Source organism: Aquarana catesbeiana, linkage group LG13, assembly GCF_042186555.1.
Source record: "Aquarana catesbeiana isolate 2022-GZ linkage group LG13, ASM4218655v1, whole genome shotgun sequence".
NCBI classification, from domain to species: Eukaryota; Metazoa; Chordata; class Amphibia; order Anura; family Ranidae; genus Aquarana; species Aquarana catesbeiana.
In genome coordinates this window covers 207637775-207656173 of record NC_133336.1, presented here as the reverse complement: position 1 = coordinate 207656173, position 18399 = coordinate 207637775, and the positions used below count along the sequence as shown (strand labels likewise).

General features: G+C 43.3%; 1 protein-coding gene across 2 annotated transcripts in view; it reads left to right on the top strand.

The window, feature by feature from the left end:
• The window catches only part of LOC141117774 (NACHT, LRR and PYD domains-containing protein 3-like), a 445237-nt gene that overhangs the window by 142939 nt on the left and 283899 nt on the right, over window positions 1-18399 (top strand). For both annotated transcript variants that reach the window (XM_073610805.1, XM_073610806.1), the window contains exon 4: window positions 9474-9657. In XM_073610805.1, coding sequence (XP_073466906.1) covers window positions 9474-9657 — 184 coding nt within the window. The remainder of the gene's footprint in view (window positions 1-9473; window positions 9658-18399) is intronic.

Genomic DNA, 18399 nt, shown 5'->3' with positions numbered 1-18399 from the left:
GTGACAGCCGCGCCCCTTCATCAGGCTATGGATGGATGCAACTGGAGGCAATAAGAAGGAAAAAGAGGAGGAGTGAGCGAATTGAGCAGTACCGTGATTGGTCCGAATGGAACTAGATGACAAACAGGAAGGGGGAGTGGCCGCAATAGTACTAAAGGAAAGGGAAACGATGTGTGGCAAAAAGTGTCAGCAAGGGGGGTATAAGCAATAAATACATAATATAGCAATGAATGGTCAGCAGCGGTTATTAGCAGATCGTGGATGAAGGAATAATAAAGAAATAATATGGATGTGTATATGAATAGGTATAGGAACCCGGGGGAGGGAGGGAGGGAAAAAAGTATAATAATGAGGGATTACTGAGAAATAATATGAAATAGAATACCCTAGCTAAAGAGGGGGGAGGGGGGAAGAAGGGAGCCTAAACTAAATGAGATAAAACAAAAAAAAAAAAAAAAAAAGGGGAAGAGAGAAAAAAGAAAATAATAATAAATAATAATAATAAATGAAAAATAATAATAATAATAATTGAAAAATAATAAAATAAAAGAAAAATAATAGTAAAAGTAAATGAATAAAAATAAAAGTAATAATAATAATAAAATAAAATAAATCTATTTTATTTTATTGTATTATTATTATTATTACTTTTATTTTTATTCATTTACTTTTATTATTATTTTTCTTTTATTTTATTATTTTTCAATTATTATTATTATTATTTTTCATTTATTATTATTATTATTTTCTTTTTTCTCTCTTCCCCCTTTTTTTTTTTTTTTTGTTTTATCTCATTTAGTTTAGGCTCCCTTCTCCCCCCCCCCTCCCCCTCCCCCCTCTTTAGCTAGGGTATTCTATTTCATATTATTTCTCAGTAATCCCTCATTATTATACTTTTTCCCCCCTCCCTCCCCCGGGTTCCTATACCTATTCATATACACATCCATATTATTTCTTTATTATTCCTTCATCCACGATCTGCTAATAACCGCTGCTGACCATTCATTGCTATATTATGTATTTATTGCTTATACCCCCCTTGCTGACACTTTTTGCCACACATCATTTCCCTTTCCTTTAGTACTATTGCGGCCACTCCCCCTGTTTGTCATCTAGTTCCATTCGGACCAATCACGGTACTGCTCAATTCGCTCACTCCTCCTCTTTTCCCTTCTTATTGCCTCCAGTTGCATCCATCCATAGCCTGATGAAGGGGCGCGGCTGTCACGTCATCGCAGCCCGTACGCCCGGATAACGCGTCGCTTGCCAGTGATGTCATTTTTCCTTGGCCATCTTCCATCTGCGCTCCGAGCCTCGTTTTGGATTTTTATCGGTATTGCAGCCGGCTTTTACATCTCAAGCAATATCCCTCCACACGCAGGCAGAGCAGCCAGTAGACAAGGTTTCTGACCGACCTGATGATACCTCCCTTGATGGATACTCAACATATATATGCCTTTTTATAATCTTCCAAATGTGAGTGTGATTGATACAAGATTATTCAATAAACTGTTTATTAAAGTCTACACCCAGAGGCGCCTCTCTCTCTTTTGTGTTTCCCCAACAAAACCCCCCGACCACTGTGATTTGGCTAAGGAACGTGGAAGAGATACAGTCGTATGCAAAAGTTTAGGAACCCCTGACAATTTCCATGATAGTCATTTATAAATATTTGGGTGTTTGGATCAGCAATTTCATTTTGATCTATCAAATAACTGAAGGACACAGTAATATTTCAGTAGTGAAATGAGGTTTATTGGATTAACAGAAAATGCGCAATATGCATCAAAATGAAATTAGACAGGTGCATAAATTTGGGCATCCTTGTAATTTTGTTGATTTGAATACCTGTAACTACTTAGCACTAATTAATTGGAACACACAATTGGTTTGGTGAGCTCATTAAGCCTTGAACTTCATAGACAGGTGCATCCAATCATGAGAAAAGGTATTTAAGGTGGCCAATTGCAAGTTGTTGTTCTCTTTGACTCTCCTCTGAAGAGTGGCAACATGAGGGCTCGAAACAACTCTCAAATGACCTGAAAACAAAGATTGTTCCACTTTAAGGTTTAGGGGAAGGCTACAAAAATGTATCGCAGAGATATAAGCTGTCAGTGTCCACTGTGAGGAACATAGTGAGGAAATGGAAGACCACAGGCACAGTTCTTGTTAAGGCCAGAAGTGGCAGGCCACATAAATTATTGAAGAGGCAAAGCCGAAGGATGGTGAGAACGGTCAAAAACAGCCCACGGACCACTTTCAAAGACCTACGACATCAACTTGCTGCAGATGGTGTCACTGTGCATCCTTCAACAATTCAGCGCACTTTGCACAGGGAGAAGCTGTATAGGAGAGTGATATGAAAGAAGCCTTTTCTGCACACACGCCACAAACGGAGTCGCTTGAGGTATGCAAACGCACATTTGGACAAGCCAGCTTCATTTTGGAATAAGGTGCCGTGGACTGATGAAACAAAGATTGAGTTATTTGGTCATAACAAGGGGCGTTATGCATGGTGGCAAAAGAACACAGCATTCCAAGAAAAACACTTGCTACCCACAGTAAAATTTGGTGGAGGTTCCATCATGCTGTGGGGCTGTGTGGCCAGTGCCGGTACTGGGAATCTGGTTAAAGTTGAGGTTCGCATGGATTCCGCTCAATATCAGCAGATTCTTGAAAATAATTATGAGGAATCGGTCACAAAGTTGAAGTTACACCGGGGCTGGATATTTCAACAAGACAACGACCCAAAACACTGCTCAAAATCTACTCCGACATTTATGGCAGAGGAACAAGTACAATGTTCTGGAATGGCCATCCCAGTCCCCAGACCTGAATATCATTGAACATCTGTGGGGTGATTTGAAGAGGGCTGTCAATGCTCAGAAACCATCAAACCTAATTGAACTGGAGATGTTTTGTAAGGAGAAATGGTCCAAAATATACTCATTCAGAATCCAGACACTCATTACAGGCTATAGGAAGCATCTAGAGGCTGTTATTTCTGCTAAAGGAGGCTCTACTAAATATTGATGTGATTTTTCTGTTGGGGTGCCCAAATTTATGCACCTGTCTAATTTCGTTTTGATGCATATTGCACATTTTTTGTTAATCCAAAAAACCTCATTTCACTATTGAAATATTTCTGTGTCCTTCAGTTATTTGATAGATCAAAGTAAAATTGCTAATCCAAACACCCATTTATTTATAAATGACAATCATGGAAATTGTAAGGGGTTCCTAAACTTTTGCATACGACTGTATATTAATTATAGAGGAAATAACCTTTGCTATCCTGGTCGCTAATACTTTAGTTAAAATGTTAATAAAAGGATCATATATGCATCCAGCATGGAACCCGGCAGAGTGTCATTTGCAAGGCAATATTCCAGGAGTAATCCAAGTCTGGGGGCTAACTGTGTAACATATGACTTATAAAAATCAGCCATCAGGTCCAGGGGCTTTATGGGGGGAAAGCAAAAATTGCTGTTTCAATCTCCTTAGTGATAATTTTGGCATCTAAAGCATTTCTATCTTCCTCTGACAACATTGGGAGTGATAGGCCTTCCAATAAGGTATCTAGAGCAGACACATCATAAGGTGCTATAGGGGAGTATAGAGCTGAGAAGAAGTCAATAAATTCCTTCAATATGGTCTGTGGCTCAGAGACCAAGTCACTCCCCTATTTCTGATGACTGGAATATGTGTGATTGGGTGATAGTCAGCAACTAACATAGCTAATAATTTCCCATTTTTATCCCCTTTGGCAAATATTGTGTGAGCCCTCTGCTGTGCTTCTGAATGCGCCAGGTCCGTAAAATGTAGGAACAGAAGACGCTTTCCTCAAACAGAGACTCGAATGAGGTCCTTGTGGGCTAACCCACATGGGCCAACCCACGTGGGCTTCTGCACACTCCCTCTCCCTAGTCTGTAGAGTTTGAAATCCCTCATTGTTGTTTACATGGGCTGTCTTAAATGCAGAGATAAATTCTCCCCTAGCCACAGCCTTGAATGCATCCGACAATATAGGTGGACCTGCTGATTCAGCATTAGAAGTCCAGTATGATGTAATCGATTCCTCTAGTTGGGCAGACACCTGCTCATTTTGTAATCAGCTGGGTGACATCCTCCCCTTTTGCCCCCTTTGGAAAGGTCAGGGTAATAGAAAGAGAGTTATGGTCAGATAAACCCCCCCGCGAAATATTCTATTTCGGTCAGGAATGGCAACAAAAGCCCACTGCCAAAAGCTAGATCTATCCTTGCCGAGGATCTATGGGCTGTGGATACATGGGAGAAGCACCTGACTGCTGGATGCTTCCAACTCCATAATTCTGATAGCCCCGTTACATTTGCTCAGTTGACCAAATCAGAGTTACCCATTTTGTTCGGATTGGAAGTGTCCAATGCCGCGTCTAACACAGCATTAAAATCACCCATCAAAACAATAGGTAGGTTAGAAAATTGGGCCACTTTAGCCAGTAGATCATAAAGTATCTGGACCTGAAAGGGAGGAGGAAAATAAACATTTACCAATAATAATTTGCAATTACAAACATCCAGAACCACCGCCATATATCAACCCCCCTGGGTCCGAGATCACCCGGTAGATTGTGCACAGGGTAGCCTTGGTAATTAGAATGGAGACACCCCTAGCAAATGTTGAATAAGTCGAGTGCAGGGCTCTCTGGATCCATGGACTACGCAAAGCTAGGATATGATTGCCATCCAGGTGAGTCTCCTGCAGAAAAATGATATGCAGCTTGGTCTGTTTTAAATTTTGGAAAATAAAAGCCCTTTTGTATTTGTTATGCAAGCCCCTGATATTCCAGAACAGAAATGTAACCTTATCAGCCATGACTGCTATAACCCATTAATGCATCCCAGCAAGATAATAACAACAGATCTATGGCTATGTAGTGACCACAAAAAAACGCAGAGTCAATCCATTGTGGAATGGTATCAAAAGCTAAGGCACATTGGGGAACTGTGACAAACAAAATTGCCCCCTCTATTATATCAGATACCCAAGTAAAAAAACGAAAACAAAAACCTCCAGTATGTAGTTTAGTCCCAAAAAAACAATGGTGAGGTCCATCGGAAGCAAACAAAAGTTTGGCAGCTCCATTGGTGATTCTGCAGCTCCTCTGGACACTCCATTTGATAGGATCGTGGAGCAAAAGGAACAAAGTAAGGTGTAATGACAAGAAAGTAGGAAACAATATTGGGACTATGGCACCCTCCAGTGGTGCGTGATGTTATGTTCCCAGTATGCAGGACAGCATAGTCAGCCATGTGTGAATAGGAGGGAATGGAGTAGTTACAATTTTACCCTCAATTGCCTCAGTGATCACTTATAGCAACTGCAATCTCATTGGCCTAGATTAGAGTAGAAAGGTGAATGTGATCAGCACTAATATTGCAGCTCATTCTCCAGTCATTCCCGCGGCTCCAACAGGTAATCCACACATCCACTGCTGCTTCACGATATACAGGTAGCCTGCATACATATGGCAGGTCATAATGGATTTCCTTACCTTTCCCACGATTATGGAGTAATACAGACCAAAAAAGTGCAGTAGAAAAAAAGGGGAAGAACTATACAAGGAAGTTGGCTCCATCTAGTGGTACGATGAGGAATGTTCCCATAATAAAATCAGTGCAGACTTTAACATTTAACCAGAAGGAAATAGAGTATATTTAACAGGGCACCATGGGTGCAATAGTGTGCATTTGTAAATGATACGCAGTCTGGTGCAATCCAACAAAAAGAGGGAACAAGTAACATAGCAGCAACTACTTGTAGTTCTTTATCCAGCCAATCATTCGCCTCCACTGAGTTATTTAAAGCGGAGCGCCGCCGAAAGAAAAAATTTTAAAAGTCAGCAGCTACAAATACTGCAGCTGCTGACTTTTAAAACATGGACACTTACCTGTCCAGGGCGCCCGCGATGTCGGCACCCGAGGCCGAAGCGTCTCTCCGTCCTCCGGTGCTGCCGCCTCCATCTTCGGTAAGGGAATCAGGAAGTGAAGCCGTGCGGCTTCACTTCCCGGTTCCCTACTGCGCATGCGCGAGTCGCGCCACGCAATACGGATGCTCCCTGCTGCCTCTGGGACCCGTGTGTGTTTCCCAGCAGGCAGCGGGAGGGAGCAGGAAGTGGCGTAAATAACCGCAGATTCTGCGGCTATTTATGCCGGAAGTGGGTACAGATACCTGTAATATACAGGTATCTGTACCCCCCTCCCCCCTGAAAGGTGCCAACTGTGTCACCGGAGGGGGGGGGGATCTGATTAGTGGAAGTTCCACTTTTGGGTGGAACTCCACTTTAAAGAACTTCACAGCCCCTTTGTATTGGATTTTTAGCTTGCTAGGGTAAAGCATACTATATTGTATCTCCCTTACTCTGAGCCATTTACGAACTTCGTTAAATGAGCGGCGTTTTCTCTGGGTTTCAGCCGAAAAATCAGGGAGCAACATCACTCGGGTGTTCTCAAAACGCAGATCCTGATGCTTCCTGGAATGTGCTAGAATCATGTTGCGATCCCTTTAGTTCAAGAAACTAACCAGGAAGGGCCTTGGGAAAGCACCAGGGGAACGGATACCTGTGGGGACCCTGTGCGCTCTTTCCACTACATAGATGGGGGTAGATCTTGCTGGAAAAGTAACTGCTTGAAGAACTGCTCAGCAAAAGTAACAGGTGTAGCCCCCTCTGATCCCTCAGGGAAACCCACTACCCGTATATTATTCCTTCTCTGCCTGTCCTCTGCATCATCCGCCCTGTGTTGGAGGGATCAGTGGCATCACTAGGGTTGGTATCACATGGTGTGCCCCTACACACTTAGTAGGCTAGTGCATCGGGATGGAATTGGGGGATGGATGGAGCCGAGATGGGATCGGGGGATGGATGAAGCTGGGATGGTATGGGGGGATGGATGGAGCTGGGATCGGGGGGGAATTGATGGAGCTGGGATGGGATTGGAGTGGGGTGGATGGAGCTGGGATGGGATTGGTGGGATGGATTCAGCTGGGAAAGGATCTGGGGGGATGGATGGAGCTGGGATGGGATCGGGGGTGGATGGAGCAGGATGGGATTGAGGGGATGGATGAAGCTGGGATGGTATGGGGGGGTGGATGGAACCAGGGATTGGGGTGAGGTGGATGGAGCCAGGATGGAATGGGGGGGGATGGATGGAGCCAGGATGGGATTGGTGGGATGGATTCAGCTGGGAAAGGATCTGGGGGAATGGATGTAGCTGGGATGGGATCGGGGTTGGATGGAGCAGGATGGGATCGGAGGGGTGGATGGAGCAGGATGGGAACTCCGCTTTAAGGAGGTGGGGGTGGAGAAACATCAGGACACTGATCTTCCGAGTAAACTGCTATGAGGGGGAATCAGCACAAGTCTTGACCATTGGAGGACAGGCAGGCTGTTCTTCCAGCACAGCTAGAACAAAGCTGGGAAAATGTGCTCTAATGCCTAGAGTGGTCAGTTTGAAATAGTAAACAGGGGGACTGGCAGGATCACAAAGTATTCCACACAAAGAAAGCAATAAAAAGAATGAGATACTGTTTAACACAATTACCTGGTACAGCAGGCACATATCAGAAATAGGAAATGTTGAAATAACATTCTTTAACCACTTCAATATTGGGCACTTTCACCCCCTTCCTGCCCAGGCCAATTTTCAGCTTTCAGCTCTCTCACACTTTGAATGACGATTGCACTGTCATTCAACACTAACCATACAAATTTTTATCTTTTTTTCCCCACACAGAGCTTTCTTTTGGTGGTATTTGATCACCACTGGCAGTTTTATTTTTTGCGCTACAAATAAAAAAATATTGAAAAAATAAAATGTTTTTCTTTGTTTTTTTTTTATAAAATTTTGTAAATAAATAAGTTTTCTCCTTCACTGATTGGCACTGATGAGACAGCAATGATGAAAATTTATGAGGCGGCACAGATGAGGTAGCGCTGATGAGGAGGCACTAATACACAGCACTGATGGGCACGAATAGGCAGCACTGATATGTAGCACTGATGGGCTCTGATAGGTGACTGACTGGGAACTGATGAGCAGCAATGATGGGCACTGATGGGCAGCAATGATGGGCAGCAATGATGGGCGGTACTGTTTAGCGGCACTGATAGATGGCACTGATAGGCAGCACTGATGAGGAGGCACTGACTGGCATTACTGATGGGAACTGATTAACATCCCTGATTGGCATTACTGGCAGGCATTACTGGTGGACATCACTGATTGGTCTGCACTGATAATCAATGCGCTGGTTATCATCGTAGACCCCCCTGTCAGGAGAGCCGCTGATCGGCTCTCGTCTACTCACACCTGTCAACGCAAATAGAAGAAAGCGAATAAACAGCACTTCCTGGTTACCATGTGATCAGCTTTGATCGGGCACAACTGATCATGTGGTAAAGAGCCTACCTCATAGGCTCTTTACCTAGATCGGTGAAGCAGTGTGTCAAACCGACACACCGCACCACCGATCGCTGTGCTGCACACCCCCGAGGTCACGCACGAGCGGCATATCCTGCTGGGCATCATATCACACCTAGTCAGGACAGCTGATCCCCGCTGTGGCCATCATTTTTCTATTGGCCGGGTGGGATTTGTTTTAAATATATGTTTTTAATCCCATTATCACCCTCTGTAGTAAATGTTATCAATCTGATCTGTTGTCTCTCTTGCCTGTGTTCCGTCAGCTATGGCGACCCATCAGATTTTGTAACAGGAGTGACGTTCCTTCGCCACCATCTTGGTACACCCCACACTCGTCCACAGTAAGGATACAGTGAGAAAACGGCAAGCGGACATCTTGTTACACCCTCCGGAGTCTTGCATTTTACACTTATTTTTACCAGTAAACTCAGCTTAGTCAAATTGAGTATTTTGAAATCCATCAGACTGTTTTGATGTTGATTTTTCTAATCAGAGGTCTTCTATCATATTAGCAAACATGTGAGATCACCAGGCTCACTGCTGCTTTTAAAATTCAATATGTAAACATTCAGACGGACTTCAAAATACTTAATTTGACTATATAAGCTGAAAAGCTATAAGCTTTTTTAAGTTACAAGCTTATAAGCTATATAAGCTTGCCACCTTCTCACTGTACTCTTACTATGGAGGAGTGCGGGGTTTAGCAAGATGGCCGCGACAAAATGTCACTTCCATTACTAAATCTGACGGGTCACCATATCTGACGGAACACTTGCAGCTCTGGTAGAGTTCTATTGCGTCCAATTGTAATGGGAGAAATGCAAGAGCACACAAAGGCCTGGAAGTGTTCAGACATGTGTCAGTGGTACCCAGTATAACTTTCTTGTAATAAGATGTTCTTTTCTGAATGAAGTGTTCAAAGCACCCAGAATCACTTTATGTATTTATCCAAAAAAATGAAGTTACATTTTAACAGCAGATATGAAACAATAATAAGTTATATTTTCCAGAAATACCGATCAATGGAAAAAGACCCGTCTTCCTTCTCTCACATCTTCTCTCACACCTTGTTACAAGATATTCGGGATCAGGGAAGAGAAGCTGTGATTGGACTCTGGGAATGTCTCTATGCGCTGAAGAAAGATCATCCTCATCCTAATTTATTGTCGGTTCTGGATGAGATCACACAGACAGGTAACAGGACTTTGTGTTTTCAGACCACAATGTAATAAAATATAATGATTGACACTAATTATCCCAAAATAATGATTGACACTAATTATCCCAAAATAATGATTGACACTAATTATCCCAAAATAATAATTGATACTAATTATCCAAAGTGTACCTCCATTGTCAGAGATAAACACAGTACACATACACTGCACTCCTGACCATTATCTTTGTTCTCTCCTTTTCTCTTTGGCAGATTTGCTCTTGTTCCCATTTTCAAACAAATCCTCACTTTAAGATCAGAATTTGTATTTTTTTTAACAGTATAGATAGGATTTCTAATAATGTCTTTTTTATGGACTGTAAACCATGTGACCACATTACTCCTCCCCCTTTATCTGGAACACCATGTCCAGTCTCCTAACTACTACTAATTATTTCTAATAAAATGCTGCGCTATCCAAATGTTATCGTGTGACCATCACATTCAATATCTCTTAATAAAATAGTATTATTATTATTATTATTATATTGTTGCAATCCTATGCGGTTAAATTGTATCCGAATATTGCAATCCTATGTGATAACTCTAGTGACAAACTGTGTATATGTACATAACTCTATATAAAGTGAATCCACATTGCTTTTCTATGCGATTGTAAACTGCAGTCCTATGCGATAATTCTAGTGACAAACTCAGTACATGTACATAGCTCTAAAGTGCATCCACATTGGATAACCAATTTTATTGTGCTGAATATTATACAAATAAATCATGCATTAATGTGCCTTTCATGGACCGTAACATAAAAAGTCCATCCCTGTTTAATCAATTCTTCTATTACTTATTACAGATGATAAAACAACAAGTGCTCGTGTCCACTCCTGTGTTCCCCTTTGGTGTATGCGCTCACCTTACCGCGTGTGACCTCGCACCTAAGCTTGGTCAAAACACGCTTTTAAACCACCTCTGGGTTTACTGTCTGTATTCAGATCCTTGGCTGGTTGCTTGCACATATATCCATATAAAAACAGAGAAAACTAGATAGTGTATTACCGTTTTCATATATTTATTAAAACATAACATGGAAAAGATTTGAGATAGAATATACTGGTGTGCAGGGACTGCCATCATCCTAAATAATACTAGAGGAGATGTATGCAACAAAGTGCATATGGGGGATGCCCCTTTGGATTTTAAAGGCAGCAGAAGAGTAAGAAAAGTAGATAATGGTAAAAGGCAAAAACAATGCCAACTTTATTATTGTACAAATATGGATAAAAGTGTCTAAGAGACAGGGCAAACATAAACAAAAAGTATTCAATATCTTTACAAATACTTGAATGTAAACCATACAGAGCATTAGTTAATAACATCACCCGGTGCCATCGACCCCAAGAGACCAACCCAGTCAGAGTGGGTATAGTGGGGGTAGGTGGCTAGAAAATATATCCCGACATGTTTCGGAGAAGACCGTAGTCAAACTTGTATATTCCTTCTTCAGGGGAATTATTTTACATACAGGTGGGTGAAAAATGTTTCTTGTCTCTGGAACATAAGTGTATACATAAATGAATAACATAGCAAGAAAAGACTATAAAATGGTCTATTCACAGGCCATTATTTATGGAGAGTAGGCAAAATCACAGTACTTACATGGTTAAGCTCATGTCATAAATAAGAATCAGATAAAGGAATCATATGCTGGCTGTGGGGGTCCACCGGTGGCAAAGGAGGGGAACCCGCGGTGACACACAGAGCCGCAGGGGCACTTTCACAAGGGACGCCCAATCCTCCCTGTAGCAAACAATGTCACCATTAGGGGGAAAGATTGCACATGGGGAAAGGCAAGGAGGTGTATATCAGAGCTATAAAGTATGTGGTAGCTAGCCATATGAAATACCAGGTCCCTGCAGAGCAAGGTTCCTACCTTAGTTGTAAACCAAAGCCATCTGTTGCCGGATGCAGACAAAGAGGTTATCCCTGCCGCCGCATCGACACATGTGGCGTACGTGGATGTACCTCAAGGGGCGTACCTCAGGCATGGAGGCGCGCGGCGCAACCACGCCCACAAGAGGCATGATGGCGTCACATGCCGGTGCGCCACCGGCGGGAGGGCTTCACCAGTCGTCATGGAGACGACGGTGAGAGCGTAAGAACGCTCCACTTTGCGCCGCCAGTCAGAGACAGGAGAGGAGATCCCCAACTGACTCAGGCTGCACAAAGGAAGCCCGCCCGCCGGGTGTCAGAGCACAAGCGGCATCATGGAAAACCAGGGGGGCCCAACCCCGCCATGTAGTGGATAGGTGGAAGAAGACAACCAGGATATGAAACAAAGAAAAACACAACAATAATACATAATGAAAAGTAAAAATGAAAATAAATATAAAATATACAAAATAAAAAGGAAAAAATTATAATGAATAATGAATGGAATACAAATACAAACAACAATAAGGATGACAAAAAGAAAGAAATTGTTATCAACAGTGTATATCAAGGAATGTCCATAACATATGTTGAAAATAATTCAAGAGATATACCAAAGTTAATAGTATTTAGAAAGAAGACCAATTATTCACATATTAAGTTTGCAGACCCCAGGGGAAAAGCCTGTGAGAAAAGGTCTGAAGTTAAAGGCCTCATTTAGTCCTGGTGGCATGGTGGCTCATAAACTATGGATCCATCTGAGTTCGCATTGCAGAAGGTTTTTATTAAAGTCTCCACCCCTAGAATTGAAGTGTATACGATCAAGTCCCAAAAAATAAATTTTGGGGATCGAAGTGGGATGTGCAAGGGCCATATGTCGGCCAATGGTTACATCGGGATCACGTTTGGAAATTGTTGAGACATGTTGGTATATTCTCTTCCATAGAGGATTGATGGTCTTTCCAATGTAATAGCGTCCACATTCGCAAGTAAGTAAGTACACTACACCCGGGGTCTTACAGTTAATAAAGTGTTTTGGGTGGAATGGCCATCCATTAGGCAGGTGGATGTCTCTACATCGGTCCATATACTGACAGTAGGGGCATCCACCGCATGAAAAGGTACCTAAGGTTTTACAAGTGTCTCCTCTATGTGATTTTTACTCACTTTGGACTATTCGGTCACCGACAGACGGAGCTCTCCTATAGGTCACAGATGGCGTGTCTGTGACAAAAGGAGACAGTAATGGATCCATTTTCAGCAAGTGCCAATACCTATTTAGGATTCGCTTTAATTGTCGGTGCTGTATGGTGTAGGTGGTAATGATTCTAGTGGTGTTGTCGTTACAAGCTTGTTTCGGTGTGTCTAGTAGACACCCGGCGGGCGGGCTTCCTTTGTGCAGCCTGAGTCGGTTGGGGATCTCCTCCCCCCGTCTCTGACTGGTGGCGCAAAGTGGAGCGTTCTTACGCTCTCACCGTCGTCTCCATGATGACTGGTGAAGCCCTCCCGCCGGTGGCGCGCCGGCGCGTGATACCATCACGCCTCTTGTGGGCGTGGTTGTGCTGCGCGCCTCCACGCCTGAGGTACGCCCCTTGAGGTACATCCACGTACGCCGCATGTGTCGATGCGGCGGCAGGGATGACCTCTTTGTCTGCATCCAGATTGGCCGCCCATGACACACCCTCCCACCAGCTGTTTGAACACAGCTGTGAACAATACGATTATTCATACTAATTTGGCTCTTTGCCCCTATATATAGGTACTCCATTGCTCTCACCTGGATGTCCTTTGCCATTCTCCAGGCGGACACCGGACTGTCAGCAACAGACGGCTTTGGTTTACAACTAAGGTAGGAACCTTGCTCTGCAGGGACCTGGTATTCCATATGGCTAGCTACCACATACTTTATAGCTCTTATATACACCTCCTTGCCTTTCCCCATGTGCAATCTTTCCCCCTAATGGTGACATTGTTTGCTACAGGGAGGATTGGCGTCCCTTGTGAAAGTGCCCCTGCGGCTCTGTGTGTCACCACGGGTTCCCCTCCTTTGCCACCTGTGGACCCCCACAGCCAGCATATGATTCCTTTATCTGATTCTTATTTATGACATGAGCTTAACCATGTAAGTACTGTGATTTTGCCTACTCTCCATAAATAATGGCCTGTGAATAGACCATTTTATAGTCTTTTCTTGCTATGTTATTCATTTATGTATACACTTATGTTCCAGAGACAAGAAACATTTTTCACCCGCCTGTATGTAAAATAATTCCCCTGAAGAAGGAATATACAAGTTTGACTACGGTCTTCTCCGAAACATGTCGGGATATATTTTCTAGCCACCTACCCCCACTATACCCACTCTGACTGGGTTGGTCTCTTGGGGTCCATGGCACCGGGTGATGTTATTAACTAATGCTCTGTATGGTTTACATTCAAGTATTTGTAAAGATATTGAATACTTTTTGTTTATGTTTGCCCTGTCTCTTAGACACTTTTATCCATATTTGTACAATAATAAAGTTGGCATTGTTTTTGCCTTTTACCATCATCTACTTTTCTTACTCTTCTGCTGCCTTTAAAATCCAAAGGGGCGTCCCCCATATGCACTTTGTTGCATACATCTCCTCTAGTATTTAGAATGATGGCAGTCCCTGCACACCAATATATTCTATCTCAAATCTTTTCCATGTTATCTTTTAATAAATATATGAAAACGGTAATACACTATCTAGTTTCCTCTGTTTTTTATATGGATATATGTGCAAGCAACCAGCCAAGGATCTGAATACAGACAGTAAACCCAGAGGTGGTTTAAAAGTGTGTTTTGACCAAGCTGAGGTGTGAGGTCACATGCGCTAAGGTGAGCGCATACACCAAAGGGGAGCACAGGAGTGGACACAAGCACTTTTTGTTTTATCATCTGTAATAAGTAATAGAACAATTGATTAAACAGGGATGGACTTTTTATGTTACGGTCCATGAAAGGCACATTAATGCATGATTTATTTGTATAATATTCAGCACAATAAAATTGGTTATCCAATGTGGATGCACTTTAGAGCTATGTACATGTACTGAGTTTGTCACTAGAATTATCGCATAGGACTGCAGTTTATAATCGCATAGAAAAGCAATGTGGATTCACTTTATATAGAGTTATGTACATATACACAGTTTGTCACTAGAGTTATCACATAGGATTGCAATATTCGGATACAATTTAACCGCATAGGATTGCAACAATATAATAATAATAATACTATTTTATTAAGAGATATTGAATGTGATGGTCACACGATAACATTTGCAAACGGGGCACTTGCCCTGGGCCCAATCTTTGTTGGGGCGCCCGCATTACCCGTGAATTGGGGCCCCGATGACAGCTTTGTAGAGCGCAGAGAGTACACGGGAGGATGTATTCCCGTGCTAGCCAGCTGAGAGGGGGCGGGGCCGGGAGCTCCACTGACGCTCTGACCTTGCTTACGTGCAGCCTGTATACTCGGAACAGAGCATCCTCCCGTGTCCTCTGTGCACTCTGCAAAGCTGTCATCAGGGCTCCAATTCATGGGTGATGTGGACCCCCCAACAAAGCGTCAGTGGAGCTCCCAGCTGTTGTAGTGAGAGCAGAGTGTGAAAGCCCCGCCCACAGACCTAAATGTATGTAGTGAGTTTGGCTGGCCAGGTATGTCCTTACACCCATAAAACACCTGACTGCTTAAACCCTGAGCTGTGTTATAGGGCGTACACACGGTCGGACTTTGTTCGGACATTCCGACAAAAAAATCCTAGGATTTTTTCAGACGGATGTTGGCTCAAACTTGTTTTGTCTACACACGGTCGCACAAAGTTGTCGGAAAATCCGATCGTTTTAAACGCGGTGACGTAAAACACGTACGTCGGGACTATAAACGGGGCAGTGGCCAATAGCTTTCATCTCTTTATTTATTCTGAGCATGCGTGGCACTTTGTCCGTTGGATTTGTGTACACACGATTGGAATTTCCGACAACGGATTTTGTTGTCAGAAAATTTTATCTCCTGCTCTCCAACTTTGTGTGTCGGAAAATCCGATGGAAAATGTCTGATGGAGCCCACACACGGTCGGAGTTTCCGACAACACGCTCCGATCGGACATTTTCCATCTGAAAATCCGATCGTGTGTACGGGGCATTATTTAACTGTAAAGCTGTGCATTGCTGAAAGTTCTCTGACCATCACCTGTATAATGTCTGCAGTCTCTGATTGTCTCCTGCAGTATGTCTGCAGTCTCTAGTAATCTCCTGCAGCATGTCTGTAATCTCTAGTAATCTCCTGCAGTATGTCCGCAGTCTCTAGTAATCTCCTGCAGTCTCTAGTAATCTCCTGCAGTATGTCCGCAGTCTCTGGTAATCTCCTGCAGTATATCCGCAGTCTCTGGTAATCTCCTGCAGTATGTCCGCAGTTCCTGGTAACCTCCTGCAGTATGTCCGCAGTCTCTGGTAATCTCCTGCAGTATGTCTGCAGTCTCTAGTAATCTTCTGCAGTATGTCCGCAGTCTCTGGTAATCTCCTGCAGTATGACCGCAGTCTCTGGTAATCTCCTGCAGTATGTCCACAGTCTCTGGTATTCTCCTGGAGTATGTCCGCAGTCTCTAGTAATCTCCTGCAGTATGTCTGTAGTCTCTAGTAATCTCCTGCAGTATGTCGGTAGTCTCTAGTAATCTCCTGCAGTATGTCCGCAGTCTCTAGTAATCTCCTGCAGTATGTCCGCAGTCTCTAGTAATCTCCTGCAGTATGTCTGTAGTCTCTGATATTCTCCTGCAGTGTGTCTGCAGTATGTCTGTAGTCTCTGATATTCTCCTGCAGTGTGTCTGCAGTCTCTAGTAATCTCCTGCAGTATGTCCGCAGTCTCTGGTAATCTCCTGCAGTATGTCTGCATTTCCTGGTAATCTCCTGCAGTATGTCCGCAGTCTCCCGTGATCTCCTGCAGTATGTCCGCAGTCTCTAGTAATCTCCTGCAGTATGTCCGCAGTCTCTAGTAATCTCCTGCAGTATGTCTGCAGTCTCTGGTAATCTCCTGCAGTATGTCCGCAGTTCCTGGTAATCTCCTGCAGTATGTCCGCAGTTCCTGGTAATCTCCTGCATTATGTCCGCAGTTCCTGGTAATCTCCTGCAGTATGTCCGCAGTCTATGGTAATCTCCTGCAGTATGTCCGCAGTCTCTGGTAATCTCCTGCAGTATGTCTGCAGTCTATGGTAATCTCCTGCAGTATGTCCGCAGTCTCTGGTAATCTCCTGCAGTATGTCCGCAGTCTCTGATTGTCTCCTGCAGTATGTCCGCAGTCTCTAATTGTCCCCTGCAGTATGTCCGCAGTCTCTGATTGTCTACCTACAGTATGTCTGCAGTCTCTGGTAATCTCCTGCAGTATGTCCGCAGTCTCTGATTGTCTCCTGCAGTATGTCAGCAGTCTCTGATTGTCTCCTGCAGTATGTCCGCAGTCTCTGAACCTCTCCTGTAGTATGTCTGCACTCTCTGACACTCTCCTGTAGTATGTGTATTAATGTGCCCCTTTACTTGCTCAATTATTTGGGATTGCTCCACTGCTCAGTAAGAGGTAATGATGTGCATTAACCTGTAGCAACCAATCAGCGAACAGTAGTGATCTGCTTTAATCTCTAGCAACCAATCAGTAAGTGGTAATGATGTGCTGTAACCCCTAGCAATCAATTAGTGAGCGCTAATAATGTACATTAACCTCTAGCAACCAATCAGCAAGCAGAAATTATGTGTTATAACCTCTAGAAACCAGCCAGTGAGCAGTAAGGATAGGCTGTAACCTCTGGCAAACAATTGCAATCGCTGCGTGATCTGCTGCAACTGTCAACTGATTTTAAATCTACCTGCTATTTTTTGTATGTCTCAGAATGGAGGGGGGGAGCCCCAAGAAAATGTTTTCCCAGGGCCAATCAAAATTAAAGACGGCTTTGGCTACAGTGCACAATTCTATACAAGCCAGGAATAGTAAAAACGCTGAACTGATGTGTCCCCTCCTGTGCTGAGACACCTCCATCCCACACACTGTCCTGTAGGCTTGGCTACTGAATTACTGAATCAAATCAGTGAATCAACTCACTACAGAGTTTGAATGAATCAAATCATGAAAGTGAATCTGATTCAATTCATTGTCAAAGATCCTCCCCTTTTAGGATGAGTAGAGGGAGAAAAAAACAGCAGCCTCAGCTCATGATTTGTAAAATTAGCTAGAACATGATTAGCTGTGAGCCACCAAGACTTCAAGTTTCTGAATAAATCACAGAGTACTCAAGATTTTCTTTTGTATGATGTCTGTGTGTGAGGCAGGCAGCAGCTAGTCAAGTCCAGTCTGTGAACGACTCACTCAGAAAGAGCACACAAGAATCAACATTATGTTTTGTAATAGGGATGAGCTTCGAGTTCGAGTCGAACTCATGTTCGACTCGAACATTGGCTGTTCGCAAGTTTGCCGAACAGCAAACAATTTGGGGTGTTCGCGGCAAATTCGAATGCCGCAGAACACCCTTTAAAAGTCTATGGGAGAAATCAAAAGTGCTCATTTTAAAGGCTTATATGCAAGTTATTGTCATAAAAAGTGTTTGGGGACCTGGGTCCTGCCCCAGGGGACATGGATCAATGCAAAAAAAGTTTTAAAAACGGAAGTTTTTTCAGGAGCAGTGATTTTAATAATGCTTAAAGTCAAACAATAAAAGTGTAATATCCCTTTAAATTTTGTACCTGGGGGGTGTCTATAGTATGCCTGTAAAGAGGCGCATGTTTCCCGTGTTTAGAACAGTCTGACAGCAAAATGACATTTCGA